The sequence below is a fragment of the Myotis daubentonii genome, chromosome 5 (genome assembly GCF_963259705.1).
Source record: "Myotis daubentonii chromosome 5, mMyoDau2.1, whole genome shotgun sequence".
NCBI classification, from domain to species: domain Eukaryota; kingdom Metazoa; phylum Chordata; class Mammalia; order Chiroptera; family Vespertilionidae; genus Myotis; species Myotis daubentonii.
Window position 1 is genome coordinate 104,612,979 of NC_081844.1, and position 17,297 is coordinate 104,630,275.

The 17,297-nt window shown below is 43.0% G+C and overlaps 1 protein-coding gene across 5 annotated transcripts in view; it reads left to right on the top strand.

Moving 5' to 3' along the window:
• The window catches only part of DOCK2 (dedicator of cytokinesis 2), a 367,699-nt gene that overhangs the window by 152,649 nt on the left and 197,753 nt on the right, over window positions 1-17,297 (top strand). For all 5 annotated transcript variants that reach the window (XM_059699147.1, XM_059699148.1, XM_059699152.1 and 2 more), the window contains one exon: window positions 16,160-16,255. In XM_059699147.1, coding sequence (XP_059555130.1) covers window positions 16,160-16,255 — 96 coding nt within the window. The remainder of the gene's footprint in view (window positions 1-16,159; window positions 16,256-17,297) is intronic.

A 17,297-nucleotide genomic window follows, 5' to 3' on the forward strand; every position in this document is an offset into this window, starting at 1 on the left:
ATTTTTATGGTTTCCCGTCTTACGTTTAAGTCTTTTATCCATTTTGAGTTTATTTTTGTGTATGGTGTGAGTTGGTGGTCTAGTTTCATCTTTTTGCATGTATCTGTCCAATTTTCCCAACACCATTTATTGAAGAGACTGTCTTGACTCCATTGTATGCTCTTGCCTCCTTTGTCGAATATTAATTGAGCATAGTGGTTTGGGTCGATTTCTGGGGTCTCTATTCTATTCCATTGATCTATATGTCTGTTCTTGTGCCAGTACCAAGCTGTTTTAAGAACAATGGCTTTATAATACAGTTTGATATCTGGTATTGAGATCCCACCTACTTTGTTCTTCTTTCTCAGGTTGCTGCAGCTATTCTGGGTCTTTTTTTATTCCAGATGAATTTTTGGAACGTTCGTTCTAGATTTGTGAAATATGCCGTTGGTAATTTAATGGGGATTGCATTGAATCTATAGATTGCTTTGGGTAGTATGGACATTTTGATGATGTTGATTCTACCAATCCATGAACACGGTATGTTCTTCCATCGCTGTCTTTTGAAGACTGGGTGGATTCCCCTTATCTCTCAGCCACCTAGTGCATTCCACAGATGTGTGTCCACCCCAGCCTCCTGGAATTTTGTCATAGTCTACGATTTACTGGGCACGTTCTTATGTGGGTATCCTAATTCTAGTTTATAGGCCCTCCGAGGATGGGGCTGATCCAGTCTTCTATCTCTCCTCTACTTCCACACTGCCTGGGCATAGTGCCGAAGTCAGAGCAGATGCTCAATAATTAATCTTTGTGTTTTGATTGATCCTCTCATCCTCAATTATTCAACTTTCTCAAATACACACTGACACTAATTTTATTTTTTATACTCAGCATACCCTAATGAGAAAGGCAAATCTGTTGTTGCATTAAACATCATATACAAAGCAGGTACCAACTTGGAATATTGTTGTGCTCCCCAAATTGTTTCTACCTCAATTTAGAATTCAACATGCATTTTCCTGCAGAAATAATGCCACACAATGACGGTGGTCAGTCTGTGTGAGCATGTTTAACCCATAGTGTAAAGGAACAATGGGATAGAGAGCAGAGGCTCACGGTTACCTGTCCTCATTTCATGAATAGTTTCCAAACATTGTAGGTCCTTCACCTTACCTGACACTCATCACACTTTGCTCACCTTCAACTATTGGTTCCGTTATCTAGACAGTAAGTCCCATGAGTGTGAGGACTACATCTCTCTTGTTTACTGCCATATCCTAACACAGTACCTGGCACAAAAAGTATCTGTTGACTTTCACTGAGTTAAAATGAAAGATTATGAACTTTGGAGGCCCACAGACATGGATTCAAATTCTACCTTTGCTGCTAATTAGCTGTGTGATCTTGGGGAAGTGCCATGGCCTCTCTGAGCCTCAGCTTACCTCTGCATAATATTTTGTTCATCATGACTATCATATTGATACTTAATATATGTTTCTTCTTTTCTTTCTTCTTCCCCCAATGTAATCCCATAAGTATTGATTATTTAGTGATGTCTACTTTTCACGCTGTATTGGCTGAGGTGGTGGTGACAGAGAAGGTGCTATTTGGTCTGAGAGTGTTTTTACAGCTTTAGACAGCACATGACTTCTATTTCCAGCTCTAGTCCTGACAGTCTGTGTGTTCTGAGGCAGGTGACTCAGACATATCTGTGAAAGAGTGATGTTGGGTTTCTCTTATTTTCAAGTTTTTTGTTTGTTTGTTTGTTTGTTTTTACCTAATCTCTCAGTGTTCTAGGGGTAGAGCCCAGATTGAATTCAGTTTTGTGTTTTACCTTAATTATTCATGCATACTTTATATTCTAATTCAAAACAGATCCAGGTTTAAGAAATATTACTGTTATTTGTGAGTCATGCATTAAGGAACACCTGCTATAAGTCAATCACTGTGTAAAGCACCTGACATACAAAAGTCCATTCATTTTTGCCATAATCCAGGGAGCAAATTGTTATCATGCTCAGGTTGTCTGTGAACACACTGAGGCTTACAGGAGATTTAGGCTATGAAGTACATTACTGGCAGAGGCAGAGTTCAGTCTGTTTAAATCTAAACCTTTCTCCTACCCCTCCTCAAAGGATATATAAAAACAGGGTTTTGCCCAAAATGCTTATGCCATGTTAACTGGGAAGAGCAGGACACAAATTGTCTTTCACACATATAAGGACTTGAAGGAATCATAAATGAATGAGAAGTCAGATGTGTTGCAGGGTTGGACTGATAGGTATATAATCTCATTTTTGTTTTTGGTAAAGTTTGTGCAATAAATAATGAATGTTTTTAAAGAATGCTAGAATGCTCTGCATAATTTAGAGGTATAATCTGAGAGATAGTTGACTTTTTTAGACATTATAATTTATACTATGCATTTTTGTAAGGGATCAGAAATATAAAAATGAATGCAAAGCTAGTATTGTATTTTATGTCCCTCCCCAAGCATTACTATGACTGTAGTAGGTAATAAAGGACACATATGCCTCAAAGAACCTCATGGACAGGAACTAGAAATCCAAGGAGCAAAGTCTAAAAGTCACCTCTGTGGAAAGTGGAGACTTCTTTTTCTGTAAATAGAGCCAGTCATTAGGGAACAGAGGGACGCTTTCATATCTGGGAGCAAGGAATGCCATGACTCAAGGAAGGTTGTAGAGGAGTAGTTGTAATCTTCCTAAATAACCCCCCAGGAGATTAATTATTTATCTGCTTGAACCCTATTCTGGAAGATAAGTTACAATACTTTGTCTTCTTAGTTGTACGATAAAAGAAGAGAAGGCGATAGTACATATATCACCAGCATCTTTGCTTTTTGAGAATAGATAATTTAGCACATTTTTTATTTTGTATCAGACTCTGAATTGATAATATATAAAGTTAATTTAGGCAATATCATTCACCCATTCATCCATCCTTTCATCTCTCTGTCTAACCATCCATCCATCCATCCATCCATCCATACATACATACATCCATCTATCCACTCATCCTTTCATCCATCTGTCTATGCATCTATCCATCCACCTACCCATCTATCCATACTTTCATATGTCTATCCATCCATCTACCCATGAACACATCCATTTCCCATATTTGTTTATGTGCTTAGTACTTAATCTGTGTCAAGCAGATACTACCCTTTGGATATTAAACATTAAAAGCTGTGGTCCCCTACTTCCAAGAAATATGAATAAAATTGTGTGAAGACTCAAAACAGAGAACCACCAGCCCTGCCTAAGGTGAGGTGGGGATTTTGAGTGATGAGTCAGGAAAGCGTTCCCAAAGGTGATGATTGAACTGGGTTTTTTGACTACTGAGTAGGAGATTGGCAGGTGACCGGGGGAAGGGGCATCTCAGACACAGGTAAGAACCTGCTTTCAAAGGCATCCTGGTTGCTTTCTGTGGGAAGGGCGAGCTGACTCAGACTGTCAGGGTTAGGGCCTGGGAGAATCAAGACCTCACCAGATCCAAAGGACTGAACTCCCTCCATGAGCTGACTGCAGTCCAAGAGGCAGGGAGTTCTGCTTCATGAAGACATCATGACTGGGAGAAGATTATAATCAGAAATCTAGGGAGCAGATGGAAACCCAAGACACAATGTGAGCAGGGCCAGACTGACACAGGCCAAGGGAAAGCGCTTAGTAGGAAGAACATACTAGTATAAGGCTGAGTGAGGTGTTATTAGCCTGCACTCTTATTAGAGAAAAGCACCCTATTACAAAGATGTCCTTGTTATAGCAAAGGACACAACAGGTACACATTCCTCCCAGTTAATTCTGACAGTGCCTTTCTCAGGACATCTTCCCAGATTCCCCCCAGTTGGGTTCTTTGTGTCTTTTCTGAGCATCCTCAGCGCTCTGGGAGAACACTGTGTGGTCTTCCCCCAAGCACATTGCCCGCAGGACCTGGGCTTTCTCTGTCCCTGAATCCCCAGCACTTAGGACAGCACTTGGCACACAGTGAATGGTCTCCCTGGGCTGCATGTAGAAAGACCTAGAGAGCATTTTACAAATAACAGTGCCTGGGCTCAGCCCCAGAAAGTTAGTCTGGGTGGAGCCTGAGCATGGGCATGTTTATATATTTAGAAAGTCCCAAGGTAATCCTAAAAATGCAGCCATGGTCGTGAACCACTAGAGCACATGCTGAGAGAACGTTTCTGGAGATATTGATTTATAATGAACACTAGCCTGGTCATCTCATTGTTGGCAGGGGTTGGGGAAGGAGCAGCAACCAACTGTTCAGGCAGCTTCCTAAGGCTAGCTTCACCCCCAACTAGGAACACTGGGAGCAAAAGACTTCTTTTCAATGCTGTGCTCTTACTGGAAGGAAACTCAGCGTGTGGCTAGGCTTACACACATAGATGTGACTCAAGGTGAGCTGGTTACACTAACCAACTAGGTGGGTTCTCACTGGCTGAGAATATAAAAGGGCTGAACATCCAAGAGAGAAGACCGTCCTGCTTGCAGCTGATTAGGGAAGGATCAGCGCCCGGGCTTCAGAGTGGGGGCTCTGAGTATACTATGGAGACGGGGAAAGAAACTGGTCATGTTCTCGTCATCTAGAAAGGTCACCAGAAACCATGTCAAATGAGGCAATTTGGAATAAATCAGAAAAATAAACTAGTTCTCTCCCAAATTTATTTGAGATATATATATATATATATATATATATATATATATATATATATATATATATATATATATATAGAGAGAGAGAGAGAGAGAGAGAGAGAGAGAGAGAGAGAGAGAGATGGAGATGGGGAGGAGGGAGCCCACAACCCAAACTTTCCAAAGAGAGTGAGGTGGGGATGATAGCAATATTAGACATATGATCGGACTTTAAACATTTGTTGAAATCATCATTACAATTAGGGAACGGTGGAGAAAATCTCACATGCTTTATCAGCATTAAAGTAGAGACACACAGTGTGGGGGTTGGTAGGGGGACGGAGAGAGAGAAAGAGATTGAGTAAGAAGAGATCATACTTTGCAAGATGAGAAGAAATGCTCTTGTTCTAGGAGGCAGTAATTTTGTCAGCACATGGAGAGGGGCATGCACCTCCATTGCTTGCTCTTCATAGAGATGGGTTTCTGGGGAGGGTTTAGTTATATCCGATCTGAACTGAAAAACAACATTGAGGCTGTGTAACTGCACACGTAGATCAGAGGATACACAGTCATCCTTCGGATTTATTGCTCTTTTCTGGCCAACTCTCTTGTGATTAGATTGGCCTACTTTCTCCATCCCTTCCCAGCAATGGGAAAGAGGTTTTAGGGTGATATCTTAAAGCCTCCTGTTGGTAATGTTTCTAAAGTTTTGGGTATAATTTTTGCCTAAGCAGGCTTATCAGGGAGAACAGGCTCTGAATTCTGGCTGAGACCCAGAATCCTGGGATGTTCATGAGACCTGTCTCTGAACTTAGATTTGTGCCTGGCTGGCTTAGAAGGAATCTGTGGGGCAAGAGTCCTGTTTCAAAAAAAAAAAAAAAAAAAAGGAAAAGGGAAGGGTGGGGGCAATTGAGTGTTGATATGGGGAGACCCTGCTGAGGAATCTAGGTCAGTCATCATCCAGTGAGCTACAGAATTCTGTCTTTTTCTCTGGAGTGATTAGGGGTATTTTCACTGTGGGAAGGAGTGTACAGTGGAAGGTTGTGTATTTTTTTATTCCTCTCTTCCCCTGTCTAACAAGCCCTTAGCATTAGTGTGGGGTCAAGCTCTGTTGCCAGTACCACTGAGGAAGTCTATGCCTAGAAGTTTCCAGATTCTCCATTCTGACCCCCTCCTCTCAGCATCTCTAGGGAATTCACCTGAGTTGAAGAATGACATTCTATCCATGGAACTTTAAATATCTATAAAAACTTGGAGGTATATTTGGGAAATAATTTGGGGTGGTGGAATATCATGCTGGTCCTTAGCGGCACCTTCTGTGCCTGCGGCTAAAGCCATCTGGGACTGGGGTTGCAGGCTGGTGATGAAGTAGAGGCATAAAGTAGGAGGAAACAGAGAAGAAACTAGGCAGCCAGTGGAACAGGGGAGAGAGAGGAGGGCAGTAATGGAGGGTGGAAGAGGTCATTGGGAAGTTGGGCAGGGAGGGATAAATGGTAGCAAAGGTTTTTACCAACAGGGAGTTTTCACCACCATTTCTTATAGGCCCATGGATGCATGCTTTAAAATACATTGTTTCCCAAGCAAGTAGCATCTATTAAAAGTTAATTAATTTATTTACACATTTAAAAATTAATCTGTAATAATAAAAGTGTAATATGCTAATTAGTCCGGACAGCCAACCAACCTTTCAGACCTCCTTCTGGATGACATTCCAGAAGAAGCCGCTGTGGCTGCAAGGGCCAAGCCACTTGCACAAATTTCGTGCATTGGGTGTCTAGTAATATATAAGTAGCATTTATAATTTTCTGACCAGCAGAGTTCAACAGAATGCCTGCCTATCTTGTTTTCATTCAAACAAGGGATCTTGACATTGCAATTAGCCAATGTGGTAACACTGAAGAGGACTCTACCATTTCTGTTAAGCTTCTTGAAATACTACAAATAGTTCACAGAGCCCCATTTCTACAGTGGGAACTCTAAGGGAGCGCATTGCTGCTGGGGCATTTGGACATTTATCTTGCTTGGTACATTTGGGTATTACAAACAATACAAAATTGCTGTAAATAGCTGTGTTCACAGTGCATGAGCCCTGCACCCAAGAAGACATGGATTCAAATCCAGCTCCATCACCTATGGCTCTGTGACCCTGGACAAGTTACGTAAATGTCAGAATTTCCTGCTTTGTAGCATGGGGAGCAGCAGTGTAGCAGATGGATACGATCATTCTGGGAATTAAATGAGATGGTGCACATGAAGCATTTAGCATAGCATCTGTCACCTATTAAGTGCTTAAAATATTGAACGGTAATAATAATTACAATGGATCTTATTTTATACCTTAAAATGGAATAACACTTATCCCCTGGGTTTTCCCACAATGCATTGAGATAATAAATACAAGGCACACAGCCCATTGCGGGCACATGTGAAGAATCAAGCAAATGTTAGCTGTGTTGTTTTTCCATTTCTCCTTACACAGTCCCACAGATCCCTCCTGCTTTGAAGAACAAAAGTAGACACCTCTGAGGTACATCTCCTAAGTGGCTCCAGCCAGTCTCCATTCATCCACATTAAGATGTTAGACTGACAGACCTTGGTTTCATTTTCTCTGCTCTTGGCCACCGGTTGGAAGTTCTAGTGTATTTTACTAAAAGCTCCACAAGCAACTTAATAGGACCTGAATAAAAGAAACATTTGTCTCTAAGCACAATTGGATATTTTTTGTTGGAGGCAATAGTTTTGTTATGTATTTTTTTTTCTTTTTTCCTGGTTGCTTTAAGTAGATTTTTTTCCCCCACCTGCAAATGGAACTTAAAAGCATTTGATAAATGGAATACGATATTTCATAGTTCTGCCTTTTTAAAAGGTGTTAAACCATGTTACTTTGTAATGCTCCTCTCAGTTGACAATAGCACTTTATCCATGAGCACCAAGGTTCCTGTGGCTGCCCAGCATGGGGCAGACACGCCCCCCCCCCCCCCGCCCCCACCTCATAGGGCTGCCTGCAGGGCACCACCACAGCCCCTGGAATGCATCCATCCAGTCCCTGTGAGTGCGGTTCCTTAGGCATATTGACTGACTCATCTTTTTCAAATTGGGAAACAGGTCTATTCTCTTAATTATCGTAAGTGATTATTGAGAAAATTTCCAATAAACCATAGCAAATAAAGTTATCCCTTTAACCTCACATCTCTGCCTCTTCTCCCTGCTCAGAGGGACCATTGTTAATGTCTTGCCATGCATATTTCCAGATTTTTGGACATAGGAAAATATTTTTTCAAAAACATAAATGGGATTATATTTCACATGGTAGCCTGTGGTCTCTTTTTACTGGCTATATTAAGGATATCTTTTCAGATCAAGAATATCTGCCTTCTCCTATTCCATTGAGTGGATAAGCTGTCATTTATATAATGGGATCCCTGATTGGGGGACATTTATCTTGCTTGCTGCATTTGGATATTATAAATAAAACAATATGCTATCAACAGCTGTGCACACAAATGTTTGCCTCGCTGTTTACTTTGGGCAAATTTGCAGAAAGATTTATCATCTCAAAGTCCTGCTGCCTGCATTCATCTCCGTGGTCCTAATACACAGAGGCAAGGCAGCTATAAGCCTGGACCCGGGGGTCAGACAGGCCTGGGCAGGAACTAGGATCAGTGCTCACACCTGGTGTGTGATCCCACCAGAGCCTCAGTGTTACCAGCTGCAAGTCTGGGATAATAGAAGGATTTTTCACATTTCATAGATGCTTGCAGAATTCCTTAAGCTAATATAGGCCATGTTCTTAGAAGAGTACCTTACGTGTAATAAAAGCTCAGAAAATATTAGTGGTCAGTGTCAGAACTAGGTACAGATTCTCAAAACAATCCTGATATTGAGGGTGCCATTATGCCCAGTTTAGAGGTGAAGAAACTGAGGCTCGCGGAGATGAGTCTGGTTAATGTAGGGAAGGAGCACAGTTAGTGCTGGCTCTGTAGTCTGTGCGAGGAGAGACTCTATTTTCATAACACTGAGGCCTAATGCACTCACTCTTCTTGGCACCTCCCAACACTCTGAAACGGCAAGAGCATGGGATTAGACAGAACTGAGCTGAAATTCAGGCTTGGCCACCCGTGAGTGGATAATTCCTGGGCAAGTTACGCATCCTCTCTCTCATGCTCATATTTCACTTCTGGGGCTTCAGTGGTTTTTTTTTTGGTGTTTTTTTTTTTTTTAATTAAGTGAGATTACAGTTGTTGGCTCTATATGCATAGTTCTTAGCATATAGTATCACCTCGAGATTGTTAGGTAACAGCGTGTCAGAATGAGAAGCCAATCTTTCCTTCCTTTTTTTGCTTCTCCTACCACTGATGCAAACTCTCCCTCCTAGAGAAGGCGAACCCCTGGGACTCAGACACTCATGGCCACATGAGGGCTCACCCACATCCTGCCTGGGACGTGGGGAGCTGCCTGGTGGGTAGGAGATGGGGAGGTGATGGCGCACAGCAAAGCCACTGCTCAGCTCCACTGACCTCGCCCTCTGCCTCTCTGAGTCCCCGCCGCCTCTGTTGCCTCCTTTACCCAATGAACTGTCCTGCAATTAATCAAGTCTTCCCGGAGAGAGCCAGTCACACAGGAGGGAAGAAGACAGCCTTAAACCTAGAAATCCTGAGAAGAGAGAAGGAAAATTTAGAGGAAAATTGTTACTCTCCTTTGAGGGTTAGGATATTTTCTTTGTAGGGAGTGTTCCTGGTGCCTTCTAAGTGAAAAGGAAGTAGAAAGGACCTCTTCCATAGGCGCACAGAGCAGAGAAAGACTGTGGCAGCTCTGGGCAGCAGCAGTTTCCACGCTCCGACTATGCATTGTGTCTCTGTTGTTAGAAAGAAAAGGTCTTTGGACATCACTCTGTAGCCGTGACCTTGTGATCTTCATCTTCGTACTAAAAAGGCCAAAAGACAAAGTAGGCAGAGTAGCTGGGGTTGTCCTTGGCATGAACACAAGGCCCAAGGTTGCCCGTGTGCTGGGTCCGGGAGCAGTCGGCCAGGCACTGCCCAGCGGAACTGGTTTTTCATGCTAGCTCCGATGGCATCACCTGTCACTGGTCATGTGACCCAGGCCAGCCCCTTCTCAAAGCTGATGTTTGGCTTTCTGTAAAGTAAGGGTTGCACTAGAACTCTTTTCAAAATCTGGCATCGGCATAACACAGTCACCGTTTTGTCACTGAACATGATCCCATGCCCTGTTAACATTTCTAATTCAGTGAGCTCAATTATAAACATTTACCCGTGAACATTTAGGGTAGGAGTCCCTGTAAAGATAATAGATGAAACAGAGTCTCATATTTTGCTCCCTCTGGAAAAATCTACTAAAAAGAAAAAGTGAAGGGAGTTTTGTAAAAGGAAGGCAGATATCATATGGAAAAATGCTAACTGATTTAGCAGACCCGGGAAGAGTGATTCATAAGCCAGCAGCAGGGAAAGCTGACGTCTCATCTAACCTACAGCAAAGATTTCCCCCAAGTTACAGGAAATGGTGGTAGCAGGGCCCCTGGAGGTGGGGGTGAGGAAGAGGAGCTCAAACTGGGAGGATCAGTCGCAAGTGTGTGTAAGAAGCAGCCTGTCTGGGCAGCTGAGTCATGGGTGGGGGTTGGGGGGTGTGGGGTATTCTACAAAGAGGATACAGCACAGGGCGTCAGGACTAGGTGACATTAGGTGCAGTGGAGGGCAGCAACACCCTACTCCAAACAAGGTTTCAATCAAAGTCTTTGTCTTAGAAGCCAAGGCCTCTGGCACTTTCCTCCCCCTCAGCTCCCAATGCTGGCAGCCAGGCTCTCAGCCTTCAGGCAAGAGATCAGAGGAGTCTTGTCTGTGGAATCCAAGCTGCCCCAGAAGAAAGCCTGGTATATATGTGGGTATTTGAGTCGCTCCAACTAACCATCCCAGCCAGACCACCCTGCAGAGAAGCTCCTGGACCACAAGGTCTACTCAGCCAGAGCTGTAACCAGCCTGCGAGTCCCCCACACTGAAATGTGAGCATACCACCACGGGTTCCAGAGAACTAAGGAAACAACTCCCCCGGGAAAGAAAGAGTCCAAAACAGGCAGACGGAAGAGCAGCAACTTGCAGGAAACAGACTCTGTGAGGCAAAGCAAACTTTTAAAACCGGCAGAGAGAATTGTGTAAGAGGAGAAGAGGCAATCATGAATAGGGAAAAGATGGCATAAAAGACAGAGAACTAAAAGGAATCTCTGATCCCCCCCCCCCGATTGCTTTTATCTTTTGCGGGAATGAAAAGTTGTACGAGAAATGAGAATTTGTTTACAACTTGGATAGGGATGACATTTACATATCAAAATATTTTAAACACAAAATATCAATCCAACAAAAATTATACTATAACTTTATAGGAGGAAGGAGACATGGAAAGAATATCGGTGTCTAATGGGGCTGAGTGGGGGAGCAACAAGGGTTAAATCAGGGGTGGGCAAACTTTTTGACTCGAGGGCCACAATGGGTTCTTAAACTGGACCGGAGGCCGGAACAAAAGCATGGATGGAGTGTTTGTGTGAACTAATATAAATTCAAAGTAAACATCATTACATAAAAGGGTACGGTCTTTTTTTTTTTTTAGTTTTATTCATTTCAAACGGGCCGTAGTTTGCCCACGGCTGGGTTAAATCCTTGTCTTTTATGGCAGAGGCTTAATAGAGAATGCCAAAAAGTGAACAAATTTGTTTCAAGAAGAGGTAATACATAGTTTTGACCACATGACCATAAGTACTAAAGTAACAACTACATATGCTAAAAAAAATAAAGATCGTCCTCTGGTGGGGGGACATGAGGGACTGGTGGTTTTGTTTTAAATATTTTTATTGATTTCATAAAGGAAGGGTGAGGGAGAGAGAGAGGTGGAAACATCAATGATGAGAGAGAATCATTGAGCTGCTGCCTTCTGCACGCCCCACACTGGGCATGGAGCCCACAATCCAGGCATGTGCCCTGGCTGGGAATCGAACTGTGACCTCCTGGTTCATAAGTCGATGCTCTGAGCCACAATAGCCGGGCTGGGTTTTTTTGTTGTTGTTGTTGTTCTTTTTTGTTTTTGTTTTTTTAATGATGAACATCGGACAGTGTTTCTCAACTATACACGTTTGTAACTTTGATTAAAAAAATTAACATTACCACCATTAAGTAGCCAGCATCACTTGTGTAAAAGTGGAATTTTCAAGTGATTAAGAATATCATCTTATGTAGTTAGATAGTGAGCACATTTCAAAGTTTTATTTATTGAACTGGGGGAAAAGCTGACCAAAGAAATAGCTAGTTCAAAAGTGTTTAGGATTCTTGAAGTTGGGGAGAGGAGATGCTTATATTGAGTTGGGCTTAGATATAAGACACGTAAAATTTTTACAGACCAATAGAGCTATAAACTTTAGCAAACTAGAAAATATCACACTTTATCACTGTTCTACAAGTGAGCCTCTGGCTTTACGGAGCTCTAATATTTCTGCTTGCTACTCAGTTGTAGATGCTGAAACAAAATTACATTTTCCAAGAGAGTAAGAGGACTCCCCCAGTTGGGTTTCTCAGAAATACGCTATTAAAAATTTAAGAAATTCTTATTTTGCTTTATTTTCAGGTGTTGGGTCTTTTCCTGAACACTTGCTATATATAGACACAATACAACAATGTTATTAGGTTCTAAGAAGATGCTGTTGTCTGTCAGCTCTGATCCGAGGCCTCCCCTGGTTGTTCTGTTTTGCATGAACAGACAGGTGTTAAAGACATATTAGCACCAAAGGGGTTCTTTTCTACTTGGTATCATCAAAAGGATTGAAAGAAAAATGAAAATAGGGGACACCTTTTACAGAATTTGATTCAATGTTGTGAAATTCTGTGTCTGTATATTATTTCCTAAAATCATCTCATATATGGTATGCGCTATTATTATTCTGGAAATACTCTGGGAAATTAATAATTTTGAATTGCATTCTACAAAGTCCGAGGGCTGGCACAGGGCCCAGGGTGAGCCAAGAAGACAGGGGTTGTCCCCCCAGCCACCTACCTACCCTTCTTTCAGTTTCCTACCTCCCACCCTTCTTTGTTTGCCTTCCTTCCTTTAAAAATATACCTGGCCCCCTGACTCCCCTGACTCCCTTGCTCCCTTCCCCCTGGTAACCACCATACTGTTGTCTGTGTCTGTGAGTTTCAGTTTTATATCTCACAGAGGAGTGAAATCATATGGTTCTTAGCTTTTCCTGACCGACTTATGTCATCCCTCTTTTTACTGTTATGTATTGGGCTTATGGGTAAGATTAAAGAAAGGACCCCAGGTTCCTTCCAGATATCACACACAGCCTATAATTATTAAAAGAAAAAGAAAAAAAAAACAACTCCGATACAATTTGCAGTGTGTTTAGGTTGGCTGGATTGATTTCTTTGCCAGGGCCATAATGGGAAGACTGACTTTGTCATTTCAATTACAAGCCACCGTTTAGTTCGAGCCCGGAAGACACTTCCGCAGAGATTCCTCCACTTGCCTGGCAGCGGAGCAATTAACAGTGGGTGATTTGTGGCTGCATTTTTGCTGCTTAGCACAGGTTTATCATCTTGAAAGTTTTCCATTTGCATATACGCTATATGTTCTTTGGGCGACATCTCGATATTATCCAGAGCTTAGATTATGCATTGCCTTTTACTGCACGTGCTGCTGCATGCTGGGAATCTGCAAGCTTGGCCGGAACGCAGCTGAAGACCAAGGGGGACAGGAGTTGCAGCCGCCACTTACTGAGGGCCTACTATGTGTCCACCCTGGGCAGCGAGGGCTTGACCTGCATTCCTTTGCTCATTCTTCAAACCAGCACTTCAGGCTTCTATTGTTTGTCACAGAAACTGAAATGCAGGGAAGAAAAGTAATTTGTCCTAGGTCACCAGCTCAAATTAGCAGTATTGGGATTCAAAGTCAAGTCTGTCAGAGCCCAGAACACTCCGCCACACCACCTCTCCTATTGGGACCTAAAGTGAAAGGAAATAAATTGGACGGTTTCCCACTTTTGAATACCAAACTTTCTGAGCAGTCTAATTGCTGCTCTTTGCATGAAGAAACAGCTACTTAAAAGAAGCAGGAGAAAGGGGTTTTATTATCTCTATTGGTAAAGGAAGAGAGAGATATAATCCGGTGGGGTGGGCATCAAATGGAAACCATTATATGAATTGGCAGTGGGCTCAGATTGATGAAATTGCAAAGGAATGCAGAGAGGACAAGGAAGTAATGATTTTCTAAAAGGGAAAGACAAGATCAGAAGTTACTGAAGGTAATTATACTTCAAGCTGGAGGGTGGGGCTATCCATCCTCTCAGGTGCAAAGAGGCTGATGAGGCCCCAATGTAGCAACCAGAGACCTATGCTCCTGTTCCAGTCCACCTGGGTGAGTGTGGGCAAGGAGCAGGCTCTGCAGCCAGAAATGCTGGGTTTGAATCTTTTTCCTTTGAATTTTTAGCTGGGTGACCCTGGACAAATTACTTAACCTCTCTGGGCTTCAGTCGTCTCATCTAAACAATGAAGATCATAATATTGCCCCTCTTATTGTGGAATGAGGTCTTATTTAGTAGGGTGCCAGGTATTTAGTAAGCTTTCAAAACATGTTAAACATTTTTATTACCATTAGCATTACATTTATATCATATAAAATATTGGAGATTGAAAGTCAGAAAAGAGGCTTGAGGACATAAAGGATAGAAGGAAATCACAGGAGAGTCTCACCTGTAGCCTAGAATTAAAGGTAGATGTTCTCTCCCTTGCCCCTGAGCGTCAGGAGGAAACCGTGATATGGGGAAAGGGCTGGATGGGGACATGGCTCAAATCCAACAAGAGACTGGCGTCTGAGGGATCATGAGCACTTGTTTCTGTAAAATACATGCTTGGGTGGAAGCTCTGGTGGCAGAGGTTCTACTGGGGAGCTCCCTAGGACTGGAGAGTGGGGATTAGTGCATAAGGAGTGAGGATGGGGGGAGGGCGAAGAGAGAGAAAGAGAGAGAGAGAGAGAGAGAGAGAGAGAGAGAGAGAGAGAGAGAGAGAGAGAGAGAGAGAAAGGGAGGTATCTCTGGGCTACTCATCTTTGGAGTCATTGAAAAACTGCTGGGAAGGAAGGAGGGTTTTTAATAAGCACATCTTTGTTCTTTTTCTTACTACAAATCTATCTATTTTCCTTTCATGGGTTCTATTAAGAGAAAAACCACACTTAAATGGAAAGCAGCCACATTTCATAAGGTGCTTATGAAGAAGTATGAGGAGCCGTCCACCGTTCAGCCACCATTTATTCAGCCCTTTCTTCTGTCAGGCTCTGCCAAGGTCCTGGAGACACAGGCGGCCTCCAAACCCCAGCTGTCTCCGGAGCGCCACAGTGTGTCGTGTCATGGATCTCAGCCATCAGAATGCGCTGCGTAGAATTCATTAATTACTGGAGCCCAGGCTCTATCTTGGACCCACAGATTCTCCTGCCATGGAACGAGGCATGTTCATTTCCCCAGAACTGCCATGCTATTTTCATGTTCACATCAACCTTGAAAGACTGGTGGGAAACCCGTATGTATTTTGTAGATAAAAGAGTGGAGGCTCAGAGAAGTAAGTGATAAGTGAGGTCACATGATGCAAGTGCCGAGTTGTGTCCAGACCCAGAGATGCTGAATTTAAAATCCCAGGGCCTCACCACTTGGCCATAACCACCCTCCCAGCTATGCATGGATAATACTCTGTGCAGGAGCTTAGAATGTGCAAAATACACAAAACCCTCGCCTACCACAGCAAATGCTCAAAAATTATCGACAAGTCCTACTTGAGGCTCAGAGACTTATATTTAAAGTGGGCAGAACCCCATAAATGTCACAACCTGGCTCACCATGATTCCCCTAAAGTAGATCATTTAGCTTCTACTGCACAAGCATCCCATGCTTACAGTTTCCACCACAAACCCCAGTCTCGGGCTCCTGCAACACTGGCTCCTCCATTTGTCCTTCTGGCCTAGGGAGATAGTGGCACCCTGCTGTTGCCAATCTCTAGGTTATCTTGTTTGTGTCTCAACTTCTTCATCACCTGTATAACCACTGCCCTGCATTACATTCTGTCTTTACTCAAGGTTAGATCCCAACTGTCACACAGGTGAAGAAACCAAGGTGCAGAGAAGTAACGCAGCCCATGTAGCACAAGAATTCTTGACCCAGTTAGTATTCTCAATCAAAAGTTTCTGGTTCCAGAGCTTAAGCTCTTAAATACTGACTTATATTTAAGATGGTTAGTGGAATTCCTGGTGCCCAATGCCTGGTGGTGATGGTGATGGAGATATGACAACGACAGTGATGATGATGATGATGATGATGATGATGATGATGATGATGATGTTAGTGGTGATAAGGATGGTGGTGATGGTTCTAATGCTGCTGCTGGTGGTGATCACCATGTCTGACCGCTGTTGCATATCCTTTGGAAGAGGTGTGCAGACACAATGTCCCGGTTGTCACACAGATGTCTCTGACTGTGTTACAGGCCTTCACCTACCACCACATCCAAGAGATCATGGTCCAGCTGCTTCGCACGGTGAACCGGATGGTCATCACGATGGGGCGGGATCACCAACTGATTGTGAGTAGATCCTTCCTCTTGTCAAACGTTTTCCACTGTTCATGGTCAGGGAATGGATTTTCTGGAACACCAGATCATGTTGAACACCAAGCGCCGACCACTGCTTTGTTTTGGAGTTCAAGGGTCAGATGATTTTTTTCCTATCTGAGCTGGGAGAACATGTGAGTTAAATCAAGTTGCTGAAATAAAACAAGACTTGGGACTTGTCTACCGAGTTGAGTGTGGCAGTGGGGAGGGAATGTCACTGGCGAAGAGGGAGAAGTGAGAGAAGCTCTTTGTGAGCAGGCTGAGCAGAGCGCTCCACGCTCACATTCACCAGGAACTTTACTTCTGGCCTAGAGTCAAGCAGGGCCCAGTCTCCGGGTTCCATGAGCTTGGTTTTCTAAGTGGCTTCCTTGTGTGTTAACTCTTCTCTTAGATGTTGGTTAATTCAATGTCACTGCTAAGTTTTGGATTATTCTTCTGCACAAACACTACGTTCCATAAATCAGGAGATTCCTGCCCCATAGTCTGATTGTTCTTTTTCTTCAGACACAGAGGCCATCTCTAACCTTTGCTCATCGTGCTCTAAGCTAAGGGCCAAAAACTAATGCTTACAGGGACCAGTCATGAAAAGAAATATGTCACTCTCTTGCTCAAACTCACCAGTGCTTTCCCATCTCACTCAGAGGGACATCTAAACCGTCACTGGGGTCTGAAATGCCCTCGCCCCCTCGCTCATACCTTTACGTGTTCCTCCCACGTATAAAGCATTATTCCATTTGCCATTTCTTTGGCTTGGCCCATCTGTCCCTCAAGTCTGAGGGCTGGTTACATCATGTTAATCAGATTTTGGCTCAGTGTCACCTACTCAGAGAGGCTTCCCTGCTGACTGCTCTGTCTATAGTACCTGCCACCTCTCTCCATCCTCTTTCAATCTCTACACCTCACTCTTCTTTAAGTTGCTTAGTACTTATCACCTAAAAATAAATAAATAAATATATATATATATATATATATATATATATATATATATATATATATACACACACCTTTATTTATT